We start from the raw sequence: 13,609 nt of genomic DNA, 5'->3' as shown, positions 1-13,609 counted from the left end.
TTGATTATCTTGTCTTCCCCATCACTAGGTTAGGCAGCCCCTCACACTGAGTCTGAGCTGTAGGTCTGTCTTCTGGTTTAAAGTGACAGAAGAGGGACTTCCCTGGCAGGCCAGTGGTTAAGACTCCATGCTTCCAATGCAGGGGCACAGGTTTGATCCCTGGTCTGGGAACTAAGGTCCCACATGCTGTGCGGTGCAGCCAAGAAAATTAAAAAAATAAAGTGACAGAAGATACTAGTATCAAGTACTCGAGCCAGTATGACCCAGCAGTTGGAAAGAGTGTGGTGAGCCTTCTCAGTACGTTCAAAGAGCAGTATAGACACGTGTCAGCTGGTGGCAGGCCAGCTTAGGTCACAGGTAATCATTCACGCTGGGCTCACAGCAGCAGCTTCTGGAATCTCAAAGCTAGCTCAAGTTCTCCATTTATGACCTTCCCCCCTGCCTTGCATGAGAAGGAAAGGCTTGATTACTCCTTCAAAGACAAGCCTAGGGAATTATGCAGCTTGAAATTCAAAGCAAATAGCTTATTAAGAAAATCTCTGGCTGCTACCTCATCAGTCTGCCTTGAAGCTCAATTAAAAATAATTAAACCACTTCCTAGTCTATTTTTAGAAAAGCTTAAGTGAGAAGAGATTTCTATTCTCCCAAGAAGAGTTAGAATAACTCATCACTTACGTTCTAAACCTAAGCAGCAGTGTTCTCCATGTGACCTTTTTCTTACAGGCAGCCCCTGTCCTTAGCATATTCTCAACATTTCTCCAGTTTTCACTGGTGATGTCGAGGAAGGCGTTCAGGAGACGTGGGCAGCATGTACCTCACAGCAGTGTTTTTCAAAAGGTGGGTTCTGAACGATTAATCATTACTAAATCAACTTGGTGTTTATAGAAAGTATCCAAATGCATCATACATTATGGGGATAATTAAGTATTGTTTTGTAAAACTTTCTGTATTCCTGAATGTGTGTGTGTAGATATGAATATACATGCATCCCTCTGTGAACGTCCCCCCTTGTTGAGAAGTAGGCTAAGCTTTGGAAGTAAGATTAACTGGGCTGTATCACCCAGGACAGACAGGTGGAGGCAGAAGTGAGTTGGAAAGGCAGGAGAAACAAGAGGTGGCGCTTCAGGCCCCTTTGCTTTGAACTGTATTTTACAGAGATCTCCATGTATGATTTTATATGAAGAAGAAAAGCTTGAAAATCCTCTATACTGGAAAGGGTGCCTGGTGAAAAATGATCCTTCCTAAAAATGTTCTAACACTCTTGCATTCCCTTGAAATTGATTTAACACCCAGGGAAAAGCTGCAGCACACAAAACAGTCAGGAGATAAGAATTCAGCCAAAAATCAGTAATATTTATTGCGCAGATTTAGTTTGCATTTTATTCTCTTACTCTGTCAAGTTTGAGTGGGGCAGAGGTAATTATTCATCAGCAGAAGAAATTCAAATTCTGTGCAGAGTTTGAGGTGGTGAGTACTGTATGACATTGGACAAGGTACCTTTCCTGAGCCTCATTTTTCCTCATCTGTAAAACTGGGCTAATAAGGGTCCTTACCTTCGTAGGGCTCTTAATTAAAGAGGAATGCGGAGCAAAGTATTAGCACAGTATGTGGCATGTATATAAAAGTTTAATAACTGTCAGTTACTAAACTGAACAGGCAATTTTCTGGGTGTCTTTAGGACTACTGAAAATCATTGAAAAGCTACCACAATGATAATTTAACATTTTATTTTTTGCTCTTTCTTTAGGTAAAGATTTTCAAACAGTGAAACTACAAATTTTAAGTCCATTTGGTAAGTTTTGAGAAAAGTATATACCTATCTAACCCAAGTGCCTATCCAGATACAGAATGCTTCCATCGTCTCAGATAGGTCCCTCAGGCTACTTCCAAGTTATACTCAGCCTCACCCTCAACCCCAGCCCCCTGAAGCACCCACTATAATCTTTTTCACCATAAATTAGTTTTGCCTGTTCTGGAACTTCATAGAAATGGAATCATACAGTATTTAGTCCTTTTGTATAAAGCTCTTTTCTTCAGTTTTATTTTTTTATGTCTCCTCACTGATTTTTTTTAAAATTTTTGTTGAAATACAGTTGATTTACAATGTTGTGTTTGTTTCAGGTATACAGCAGAGTGATACATTCTCTTCCATTATAGGTTATTACAGAATACTGAGTAGAGTTCCCTGTGCTATACAGTAGGTCCTTGTTGATTATCTATTTTATATTTAGTAGTGTGTATATTTTAATCCCAAACTCCTAATTTATCTCCCCCCTTCCCCTTTGGTAACCATAAGTTTGTTTTCTATGTCTGTGAGTCTTTCTGTTTTGTAAATAAGTTTATTTGTATCAGTTTTTTAGATTCCCCATATAAGTGGTATCATATATTTGTCTTTGTCTGGCTTGCTTCACTTAGTATGGTAATCTCTAGGTCCATCCATGTTGCTGCAAATGGCATTATTTCATTCTTTTTAATGGCTGAGTAATATTCCATTGTGCATATGTACCACATCTTCATTATCCATTCACCTGTCGATGGACATTTAGGTTGCTTCCATATCTTGGCTATTGTAAATCATGCTGCAATGAATGAACACTGAGGTGCATGTACCTTTTCGAATTATGGTTTTCTCTGGATATATGCCCAGCAGTGGGATTGCAGGATCATATGGTAGCTCTACTTTTAGTTTTTTAAGGAACCTCCATACTGTTCTCCATAGTGGCTGTATCAATTTACTTTCCTGCCAGTAGTGCAAGAGGGTTCCCTTTTCTCCACACCCTCTCCAGCATTTGTTATTTGTAGACTTTTTGATGTTGGCCATTCTGACTGTTGTGAGGTGATACCTCATTGTAGTTTTGATTTGAATTTCTCTAATTAGCGATGTTGAGCATCTTTTCACATGCCTTTTGGCCATCTGTATGTCTTGTTTGGAAAAATGTCTTTTGATCTTCTGCCCATTTTTTGATTGGGTTGTTTGGGAGGTTTTTTTGATATTGAGCTGTTATGAGATGTTTGTGTATTTTGGAAATTAACCCCTTTTCAGTTGCATCGTTTGCAAATACTTTCTCCCATTCTGTAGTTTTGTCTTTTCGTTTTGTTTATGGTTTCCTTTGCTGTGAGGAAGCTTTTAAGTTTAATTAGGTCCCATTTGTTTATTTTTGTTTTTATTTCCATTACTCTAGGAGACAGATCCAAAAAGATATTGCTGCAATTTATGTCAAAGAGTGCTCTGCTTATGTTTTCCTCTAGGAGTTTTATAGTATCCAGTCTTACATTTAGGTCTTTAATCCATTTTGAGTTTATTTTTGTTGTGTTAGAGAATGTTCTAATTTCACTCTTTCACATGTAGCTGTCCAGTTTTCCCAGCACCACTTAGCGAAGAGACTTTCTTTTCTCCATTGTATATTCTTGCCTCCTTTGTGGTAGATTAATTGATCATAAGTGCATGGGTTTATTTCTGGGCCTTCTACCCTGGTCCATTGATCTATATTTATGTTTTTGTGCCAGTACCATACTGTTTTAATTACTGTAGCTGTAAAAACCCTTTTCGTTCAGCACAATGTTTTTGAGATTATGTTGTTGCATGTAGTTTGTTGCCTTTTGTGGCTAAATAGTATTCCACTGTGAATATGGTGTTTCCGTTTGGGGCTTTTATGAATAATGTTATCAACAAGTCTGTGTGGGCATTTTCCTTCCTCTTGGGTAATACATGGGAGTAGAATTGCTGGGAAGAATGTGTATCATGAGATAAGTGACAGACCTTTCTCCAAAGCGGATGGCCCATTTTACACTCCTACCAATGATGCATGACAGTTCTGGTTGCTTCTTGTTCTTGCCAGTATTTAGAGTTGTCATTGTTTAATTTTAGCCATTTTGATGTGTACACAGGGGTATTTCATTGTGGTTTTATTTTGCGTTTCCTTGATGATGGACAATGAGCACGTTGTCACATGCTTACTGGCCTTTCATGTATCTTTGTGAGTTGTCCAAATTTTTTGCCCATTTTTTCTTTCATTTGGTTTGTGTATGTTGTTGTTTGGGTTATTAGTTTTTATATTATTGAGTTGTAGGAGTTTTTTATATTTTCTGGATATAAGTCCTTTGTCAGATGTATCTTGTGAATATATTCTCAATCTGTAGATTGACTTTCATTTTCTTCATGGCATAATGGGAAGTTCTTGATCCTGTTTTTTAAAAATTTTTGTAAGACTGGATTTAATAGAATTCACTGGTGAAATCATCTGAGCCAAGAGTTTGCTTAGGGTAGCATTTGATTTATAGATTCAATTCCTTTGATCGGACCTATGAAGCCTTTACATTTCATCTTGTTTCATTTTGGGTATGTTGCATTTTTCAAAGATTTTGTATATTACATCCAAGTTGTTTTATTATCATAAAATTTTTCATAACATTCCTTTATCTTTTCCATGTTGTACAGGACCTGTAATGCTATCCCCTCTTTCATTCCTGATATTGGTAATTTGTCTCCTCTTTTTTCCCTTCATCAGTTTAGCTAGGGATTTGTCCATTTTTGTGCGTGTGTGTTTTTTCATAGAACTTTCAGCTTCTTAGATTTTTCTTTAATATTTTCTGTACTTTGGGTTTATTTTGCTTTTTTTTAGCTTAAGGTAGAAACCTTTATCAGTGATTTTCTACCTTTCATTTGTTCTAATAGAAGCATTTATAGCTCTAAATTTCCTTATAAGCACAGCTCTTAACTGAACCCTACAAATTTTGTTTTCATTATTCAGTTCAAAATATTTTCTAATTTCTCTTTTGATTTCTTCCTTATTACAAGTATGTGTGTTTAATTTCCAAATATGTAGGTTTTCTAGATATCATTATTAATTTCTAATACAATTTCATTGTGTATAGAGAACATATTCTGGAAATTTCAATCTGTTGACTTTTGAGACTTATTTTATGGCCCAGTATTTGGTCTGTCTTGCTAAATGTATTATGTGCACTTGCAAAGAATGTATTTTCTACAGTTACTGCTTGTAGTGTTCTATAAATGTCAACAGAAATTGACAAGCTGGCCAATATGTCCTTTTACACTTTTTGTCTAATTCTATCAATTGCTGAAAGAAGAAGTGCTAACATATCCAACTATGATCGTGGATTAAATTCTATCAATTTTTACTTGATGTACTGTGAAGTAATGTTAGTTGTGTACATATTTATGGTTTTCTAGTGAATTAACTGTTTATCATTATGAAATGCCCCCCTTTATTTCTGGTAACACCCCTTGTTTTGAAGCCTACTTTATCTAACATTAATATAGTACTAGGCTTCTTTATCCTTTCTGTGTTTTTTTGTTTGTTTGTTTTGCGGTACGCGGGCCTCTCACTGCTGTGGCCTCTCCCGTTGCAGAGCACAGGCTCTGGACGCGCAGGCTCAGCGGCCATGGCTCACGGGCCCAGCCGCTCCACGGCATGTGGGCTCCTCCCGGACCGGGGCACGAACCCGTCCCCTGCATCGGCAGGTGGACTCTCAACCACCATGCCACCAGGTAAGCCCCTCTGTGCTTTTCAACTGACATGTTTAGTCCACTTACATTTTTAAGTCTAATTACATTTTAATGTAGTTATTGACATGACTGGATTTACATTTAACATTTTGCTATTTATTTTCTCCTTGTTCCATCTGTTTTTTTACCCCCCTCTCTACTGCCTTTTTATTGGGATGGCCAAAAAGTTCCTTTGGTTTTTAAGTAAAAAGATGCATTTTTCATTTTCACCAAGAACTTTATTGAACAACGTAGTCACTGTTTTCTTCCACTACCTTCTGCCATTTTTCAGGCAACTTCATAATTCCATCTTCCCAAAACTTTTTATCTTTTTGAGTAAAGAACTGTTCCAGGTGCCTTTTACAGTCTTCCAGCTAAGGGCTACTAGAGCTGTCTTACAGGAAAAAAAAAAAACTTTTTGGCCAACCCAATAGCTGTGCTTCTTTGCATCTTTTTAATGGTTACTCTAGGGATTATAATATACAGCCTTAACTTTTCACAAACTATTTAGGATTAGTTTTGTACCATATCATGTGAAATATAAAAACCTTTCAACCATATGTTTCCATATACCCCCTAGTCCTTTAGTTATAATGTTATAATTTTTACTTGGAACAGTTATGTCTATTTTTTTAAAATTAAACCAAGATAGTATTTTACATTTACCCACTGGTTTATATTTGTTGTCTGTGGGAGGATTGGTCCATTGTGAGCTACTCTCTATTATCAGACAATAGGGATTTTTCCTTAAGAACAAAATGATCATTGTAATCATACACTCCAAAATTTTACTTCGTTTTGTACTAATATTATTCAGTAAGAAGAACACTTTTCCCGTTGCTAGTTCATACTTCTGCTTTCTTGCCTCTAATTTGAGCCATCTAAAACCATGTCTGTATCTGTAACTGTGTACTTGGTCTCATTTTTCTAATTGTCATTTAATTTTCCTGTGATGACATGAGCAACTCCCATACTAGGAATTAGAATAGCTCCTTTCTCAACAGAGTGAATGAGAGACTGCAAATCCACAAGCCCCAAAGACTGGGCAGGTACAAGGTTCTTTTAAAAAGTTTTTTTTTGTGATCCCTCATTTTTATACCTGAATAACTTTCCCCGAAGGGATGATACATAATCCTTATTCTGAAAAAAGTATCTATAGATATAATGTATTGATAACATCTGGTCAGTAGTATCATTGATTGTCAAATAAAAATTCCTCAGTTAAGCAGCGCTTCCTTTTTGTTAAATCCTTGGTGCTGACACCGGACCAGCCCTTTACTTCTTTTCATCCTGACATGTTCTGGCTCTACACTCTGACCTCTCAAGAACAAGATATAGGGACTTGTTCTGGATGCTCTTGGGCAAGTGCAGCTGGGATACTCACTCAGTAGCCTGGGCCTCAATTTAAAGAGCTTGTTTCATCATTTTTTTTTTCTTTTAGACTATCAGAGCTGGATTATTAATCAAAGATTTGTGTTTGCTTCAGTGGCTGATATACCACACAGCCCAAGGATCAGCTCAGCTAAGACAAGGCTTTGTCATGATAGGACTGCTGCGCGGAGGTATGTCTCAGACTTTCCTTCCACAAAAGAAGGGGTCCGCCAGCCAAGAGAAAGTCCTTTCCAACACAGATGCATCACATGCCCTGCTGGCTCTTGGAACTACATACATAGAGCCGAAGGCTTGCTCTCAATTCTTCGGGAACCTGTCTGGGCCATCTTCTCGCTCGTTTCTGGCTGACGGGGCAGCAGGGGCTGCGCAGGCCTCAGCCTCCTCGTGATCATCGTAACACGTTCTGCGTTCCAGCTCATGATGCCCAGGGAACGTGCTGGCCTCCGTGCTGCCTGTCACGGGACCTTTCCTAATCTGGAACATCCTCGCCCAAGAAACCCCAACTCTCGGCTCATCCTACACCTATTTTTCTCTTATTTGTGCTGATGCTTCAGTTGGTTGCGCTTCCACAGTGGGCTCTGGCTCCAGAGGAAGAGATGGTGGCTTTGTGAGCTGGGATGTTCCTCCGACACCTAGTAACAAAACAAACAGCTTGAATTCTCAGTTCCATGGTTCCAGAAGAAATCAATATTTTCACTGTCAAGTTTCAAGAAAAAAACCCATATTTTCTGAGACTAGTGGGACTGTGGCATATCTGGGCAGCTGTGAAGGAAGACCGTAACTGAAGAAATAAAGCAACAGTCAAGTGTGCCTTCAGTGACCTTATAAAAGAAATGTTTAATTACCTGCACCATGCTGACTTATAATAAGGCAGTGAGAATTAAAGTGAGACTACATAACGAAAGGTGCTGCAATGTATTTCTAAACCTGAATGTTGTAAAGACCCAGTGTACCGACATCCAGCTAAGCCTGCCAGTAGCTGTTAACTTTTACACAAATTGCCTTAAGGAAACAAGTGACAGTTCGGCCACCCTTGGGCTTTTTCCCCTTTCTAGGCAGCACTACGTTGGACGTGTCCCGAGTCTGAAAAGCACAAGCCTCATTCCAAGCTGTAATCTCTTTGCAGGCACATGTGGCTTGTACCCACAGGTCTTCATATAGCTGTGTGTAGCTTCCTACCTGAGGGGAGCTTCCTATACGCGGCTGCTGAAGACATTGCCTGTCCTAGAGCTTGATTAGAACCCAGAGGCTGCTGGAAACTGGCGGCTTTACTGGTTGAAGTGGTCCGCTGCTTTGATTTGGGATCTTTAACTGGTTTAGTCCAGACCAGTGCCTCCTTGACCTGGAGAGCAGCTCCCAACTTCTGGGCCATCTCCACCATCTTGTGCCCAAGTGGGAAGGAAAAAAAAAAGAGTCACAGGGCTGACCGGCAGAGACAAGCCTCATCCCAGGTCTTCAGCAGGCAGGTGGGGATTAGCTGATATAGTGTCTGCTGTACTAGCATTTGAGGGAGGAAACAATTACCGCAAAGAAATCATTCTCAAACAGCAGAGACCACATTGCCCTGAGTGGATGGCAAGGGAGTTCTTTAAAGGCTCTCAAACCCAACAATTCAAGTTTGGTGCATTGTTGGACTAAATTCCTGCCTTTCCTATGTGAGGAGAATGGGAGGAAGCTACAAAGAGACATAATACAACTCATTTGAGCTGATGTCTATCAATAATAGATATAACTCAGTAAGCCTGAATTTCCTCTTACTATTTTCGTCCAGGAAAGTTTCTTCTCAAGCTGTTCTTAATTGAAGAATTCATGCCACTAGGAATGTCTAAGCCAAAACAGGCATGAGCCTATGTAACACCTTATATTTGGGTTATTTGGGCTTGACTCAAAAGTCTCGTGACAGCTTGCTTATGACTCCTAGGAGCTAAGGCTTACCTCCGGGTCAAATTCCAGGGAGCTGCTGTCCTTGAGTAGGTTGACTTTCTTCTCCATCTCCTGGTACTGGGCCAGGGCGCTCCTCTCCTCTCCCTGGTTGTACAGCAGCACAGCATAGTTCAGGTTTACCAAAGGGTTACACCTGTGCAAACAGACAGCGATTCTTATGGAGCTGGGGCTTTGCAACACATGGTCACTTAGAGATCCTTCTCACCGCACAAAAATAAAACTGGCTAAGTACAGACAGCTCCACTCCACAGCAAGGTGGGGCACACACGTGTTGTGTGGACCTTTGGAGAAGAATCAGGGAATTAACTTCCCAACCAGCAAAGCAGGTACTGGGACCAAGCCTGACATCTCAGCCCTCAAAAGAGTCGAAAAACAGGTCCCTACCCTGCTGCCTAACAGAGGCCAGTGGAATAAATCCCAGGAGAGTCAAGTTTATCTTAAATTAAACTGAGCCCAGAGTCCCATGTGACATTCCAGCGAGCCCACAGCTATCAACAGCCCAAGCCCACTGCCAGCTCTTTCTCTGGCCTCCTGACTACTAAGGGCTGGAAACGTTTTCTCAGAAAGAGTCAGCGTCGGGTCCTGCCGAGCGACTCTGTGCTCAGAGCCACGTCCTGCAGCACAGAGGCCCGCTGTGCACAGAGGCCCGGGGAGCGAGCAGCTGGGCTGGCTCGGCAACGCCGGGGCCGTGGCGCCACCTCGCGGCTCTGCAACACCCAGCTCTCCCAGCGGCGTTCCCGACAGGGCGGCTTACTTATCCAGGCGGACTGCTTCTGTGTAGGCTCTCCTGGCATTCTCTGTGTCTTCCAGATTGGTCAGAGCCACTGCAACGAAGAAAGTGAGTGCAGTGGCTGAAGAGCCCAGCGGAGAAAACACAGGCTATGTTTCAAGACGGCAGTTCATTCAGCCGCCAAACCTAACTAACTCCTGCTGTGCCCGCCCAGCTCCTGGCACCACCGTCTGCACGGCCACTCAGCTTGGATTCCAGGTATCATCTTGTTCAACAGTCCCCTCTCCACAGTTAGTCAGTGGCCGGGTTCCATGAATTCCATTTTTTACAGCTTCTTTGGTGACACTGCCCTGGTTTAGTCGTGTCAGGCCTTCCGTTTTGTTCCCCAAGGGCACTGTCCCGCCTGCCACAGCGCAGGCTGCCAGGTATCTCGCTGACTGAGACAAATCTGACCGCGTCACTGGCCTACTCAGGAATACTCACATGCTCACTGCTCTCCAGCACCCGTAACTGCACCTTTAAACTTTTGTTTAGCAACAGAACACTCTCCCTTTTTAAATCAGTACTATCTGAAAGCCTGACCTATAACCCAAACAACAGCAGAGCTGCTCTGGAAGCCCTGCCCACTCCACCTCCCCAGCTGTTCATCTACTTCTACCAGACACACGAGGAGATCCACGAACACAGCTGGGAAAAACAGAGCCTCTGGGATCAAGTGTACAGTCCCTGTGCTGTACTCAATGGTCCGCCATACTCTGACGCCAGACGACCTCTCCTGACTCATCTCCCACCACGTTCTACAACACTATTGCCCACTAATGGCCTGGTACCTCTTGCAGTTTCATGGCTGCATGCCTTTACTCAGGGACTCCTCAGCCATTCTGTACTACTGAATTCCAGCTTATCTTTTCACAGCTCAGTGTGAAGATCATCTCTACTGTGCGAAGTTAGAATTGCTGCTTATGCCATACAGTACAGCTATTTGTTTACATTCCTGTATCCCATTATGACTGGGCTATCTTTGTATTCAGACAGCCCCCAAGTAACCACCACTCAATTTGTTTTTGCAACCTTTCTCTTATAAATCAGAACCTCACAGTAATGACCAAAACAAACAAACAAAAAAAAACCCAAAAAGACACCTGAAGACTACTGTCAATGAGAACATGGAAACTGCTTTTAGGTATACATTTCTTAACTTTAGTATACGGAGAAGTATCCTCCGGAAAGAATATTTAGTATAAGGAGAAGAATCCCCCAGAAAGAATATTTAGTCAGTACTTTTATACTGTAGAGCAACAACAGTAATAGACTAATTATATAATGACAACAAAACCAGCAGTTAACATTCATTGTGTCTAATCATGTAATCCTTTCATCAATCCTATGAGATATATATAGCTAGTAAGTAGTAGAGGCAGGACCCTACCTGAAGCCCAAGATCTTAACACCTGCTGATAACTGGAGCTTGGCTGGATTCAATATATGAACTGTCATGGGAAAACCACTGTTAAAAGATGAACTAGAGACGAACCTGATTGAACCTGCTGGTCTCTGAGTGAAATTCCCCTAAGTGAGAAGCAACAAGGTGCTTTGTCATCGTTTTCTTTCATATTTCTTCAAACTCCAGGACAGTAATCCAGATTCCTATGGGATCTGCAAGGGAATGGCTTCTATGGGACATTTAACCACTGGCCTCCTATGATTCTAATTCATTTTTCCCTGAGTACAGACTGCGAAAGGGGTTCTTCACACAAATGTCTCTTACCAGCCAGGAGCATGTAGAGCTCCCCCATCTTTGGCTGGAAGTTGATGGCTGCACTGAGAAAATGGAAGGCTGATGCATACTGCTGCATAGTCAAGTGGACGAGGCCCAGATTATACAGAATCTTCCAGTCGAAGGGTGCCAAGTAGTTGGCTCGTTTCAGGCAGCTGATAGCCTGGAGGAGAGAGCAGGCACTCGGTGAGAGGCTGGGGCAAGCTGGCAGAAGCAGCAACTGAACACAAACCAGGAAAATGAAGAGACACTCACTGCCACGTATTTCTTCTTGCCAAAGAAACACATTCCAATGTTATTCCAGAGTGGAGGACTTTCTGGAACAGCACAAGCTACAATTCTGTATTTGGTGAGGGCAACATCAAAGTCCCCATGGGTCTGCATCATGCTGCCTGCTGCCAAGATGGCCTGAAAACATGGGATGTGGAAAGTTGGTAATTCAGTCATTCCCAAAAGGCTGCTGCAGTGAAGTAGCCTTCCTGAGTGTAGATACTCAGCAGGCCCATCAGCACTGGTGGGACTGAAAAGCTTCTTCCAGGGACCTATATACTATATCCAAGCTATTGGAACAGACGCTCATGAAGAACACTCCCGCACCCCACGCTGGCTCTCTTCGGCATAATACAGAAAAGTCACTGACTTTACCCAGCTTATTTCTTTCCTACTGGTGGCCAGAGAAGTCACTATTTCAGAGTATCAGGGCCCTGTAAGTAAAAAGCACCTTTAACCTGTTCCCTACAGCCCCTACTTGGTACACCAAGTGCTCTAGACAACTCAAGTGCACCTGTCTTTGGCCACTAAGGTGCAGCTCCTTCTGCCACAGGGCAGAGGGTGAGTCAGCCTTAGGCTTCACTGATCAAGCTTTTCATGTCTCTAAGGAAAAGGGTTAAGGTGGGGTGCTATGTCAGGCTACTACGACTTCCAAGATAGGACTGAGTCTGTACTGTTAACAGCCGGTTTTGCTGCATCTCCCTCAGTGATACATATCCACATGATGATCTCCTCCTCCCCGAAGTCGTATCTGGACAAGACTTGTAATCTCAGATTCATCAGGAATCAAGTCATTTCAGCAGATTTATTTCTGACAGTAGTTATAGAGGCTCTGCCAATTTCCTAAGTAACATATAAACCTTTACCAGCACTACAGTTTTGCTTTCTGCATAAGTTAACAGGCCCAATATAACAAATGTGCTCTTTTAGAAGATAAGAAGCAGAGCACTGACACTTTACAGTATTTTCAAATGAGAGCCACATTTATTTATAACTTTTCTAAGGAAAAAGTACTTTCTCAGATATACAGAACGCTTTCTAGGGCCAGATCACCTCTAAGAGTGGTGGGATCATCTGTGTGAAGGCTCTGGGGTTTGACAGCCTGCAGTACCTTGTAGTTGGTGGGGTCGTAAGTCAGTGCATTTCCAAGATGTTCAAATGCCTTCTGGTAAATGCCAAGCTTGGGAAAAAGCAAAAGCCAGAGAATTACACTGGGGGGACGGTAGTTAAGGAGACTGGCCAAGCACACCCTCATCGGACACACCCTGACTTTTCCGGGTTCTTCGGACAGAAAAAGAGCTACAGATACCGGATTCTTAAAAGAGGAAATTAAGATCCCCACGTTTGTTTTCCCTCCTGTTTTGTTGATTTGTCCCCTGATAAGGTCAGAGTAGCTGTTTGCCAGGAACAGCCTCTGCCACACTAGCGCTGTTCCACCCAAGGCCTCTTGGCAGGAAATGGGCTGGTTCGCCGCATCTCCCCTGGGGCCAGCCTCCCAAGCCAGAGCCCGGGAAGGCCCAAGGTTAAGCTCCTTTGAAAGAAAACTGAAACAAACGAAAAGGCCACCACAAAGGCAGGGCTGGAGGCAGGATCAGCTAAGAGGGGAACCTGGGGCTTCGATGGGGTGTGTGGGGCAGGGAGAAGCCCTGAGGGATCCCTGGGTCCCAGGGCCTCAGGCAGACACAGAACAGCGATGGGGCCAAGAGAATCCCACCCACACTCGGGAATGTGGAGGGGAGAGGAGACTTTTTATTCTAGAGAATGCTTTGCCTTTTCTCTTTTCTAGAGGACGTGGCTGGGAAGAAGGAACAACAGGAATGGCCTCTGCCCCAAAGCCCTAGCGGTACCACAGCTTCTCCTCCCACCACAAAATGCCAGCCCCTCTGACCCCAGTTACTTCTCGTATGTGTTCTTGCCTTGGTTGGATAAGAACTATAATTGCACTAGGCTCAAACAGATTTATTTGCTTCTGATTTGAATGCTGAAA

The 13,609-nt window shown here is 42.4% G+C and overlaps 1 protein-coding gene across 2 annotated transcripts in view; it reads right to left on the bottom strand.

Moving 5' to 3' along the window:
* Positions 1-1,382: 1,382 nt before the first annotated feature.
* The window catches only part of BBS4 (Bardet-Biedl syndrome 4), a 70,549-nt gene continuing 58,322 nt past the window's right edge, over positions 1,383-13,609 (bottom strand). Inside the window, exons 10-16 of one of the 2 annotated variants that reach the window (XM_082649745.1) lie at positions 12,734-12,802; positions 11,608-11,760; positions 11,344-11,515; positions 9,600-9,669; positions 8,837-8,978; positions 8,081-8,282; positions 1,383-7,533 (exon numbers count right to left, since the gene is read on the bottom strand). In XM_082649745.1, coding sequence (XP_082505871.1) covers positions 7,424-7,533; positions 8,081-8,282; positions 8,837-8,978; positions 9,600-9,669; positions 11,344-11,515; positions 11,608-11,760; positions 12,734-12,802 — 918 coding nt within the window. In that variant the 3' untranslated portion in view covers positions 1,383-7,423. The remainder of the gene's footprint in view (positions 7,534-8,080; positions 8,283-8,836; positions 8,979-9,599; positions 9,670-11,343; positions 11,516-11,607; positions 11,761-12,733; positions 12,803-13,609) is intronic. The other variant, XM_082649746.1, reaches the window with a different exon arrangement.

This window comes from Grampus griseus, assembly GCF_964374135.1.
Source record: "Grampus griseus genome assembly, chromosome: 2".
Lineage (NCBI taxonomy): Eukaryota > Metazoa > Chordata > Mammalia > Artiodactyla > Delphinidae > Grampus > Grampus griseus.
This window is presented reverse-complemented; position numbering and strand designations above follow the sequence as displayed.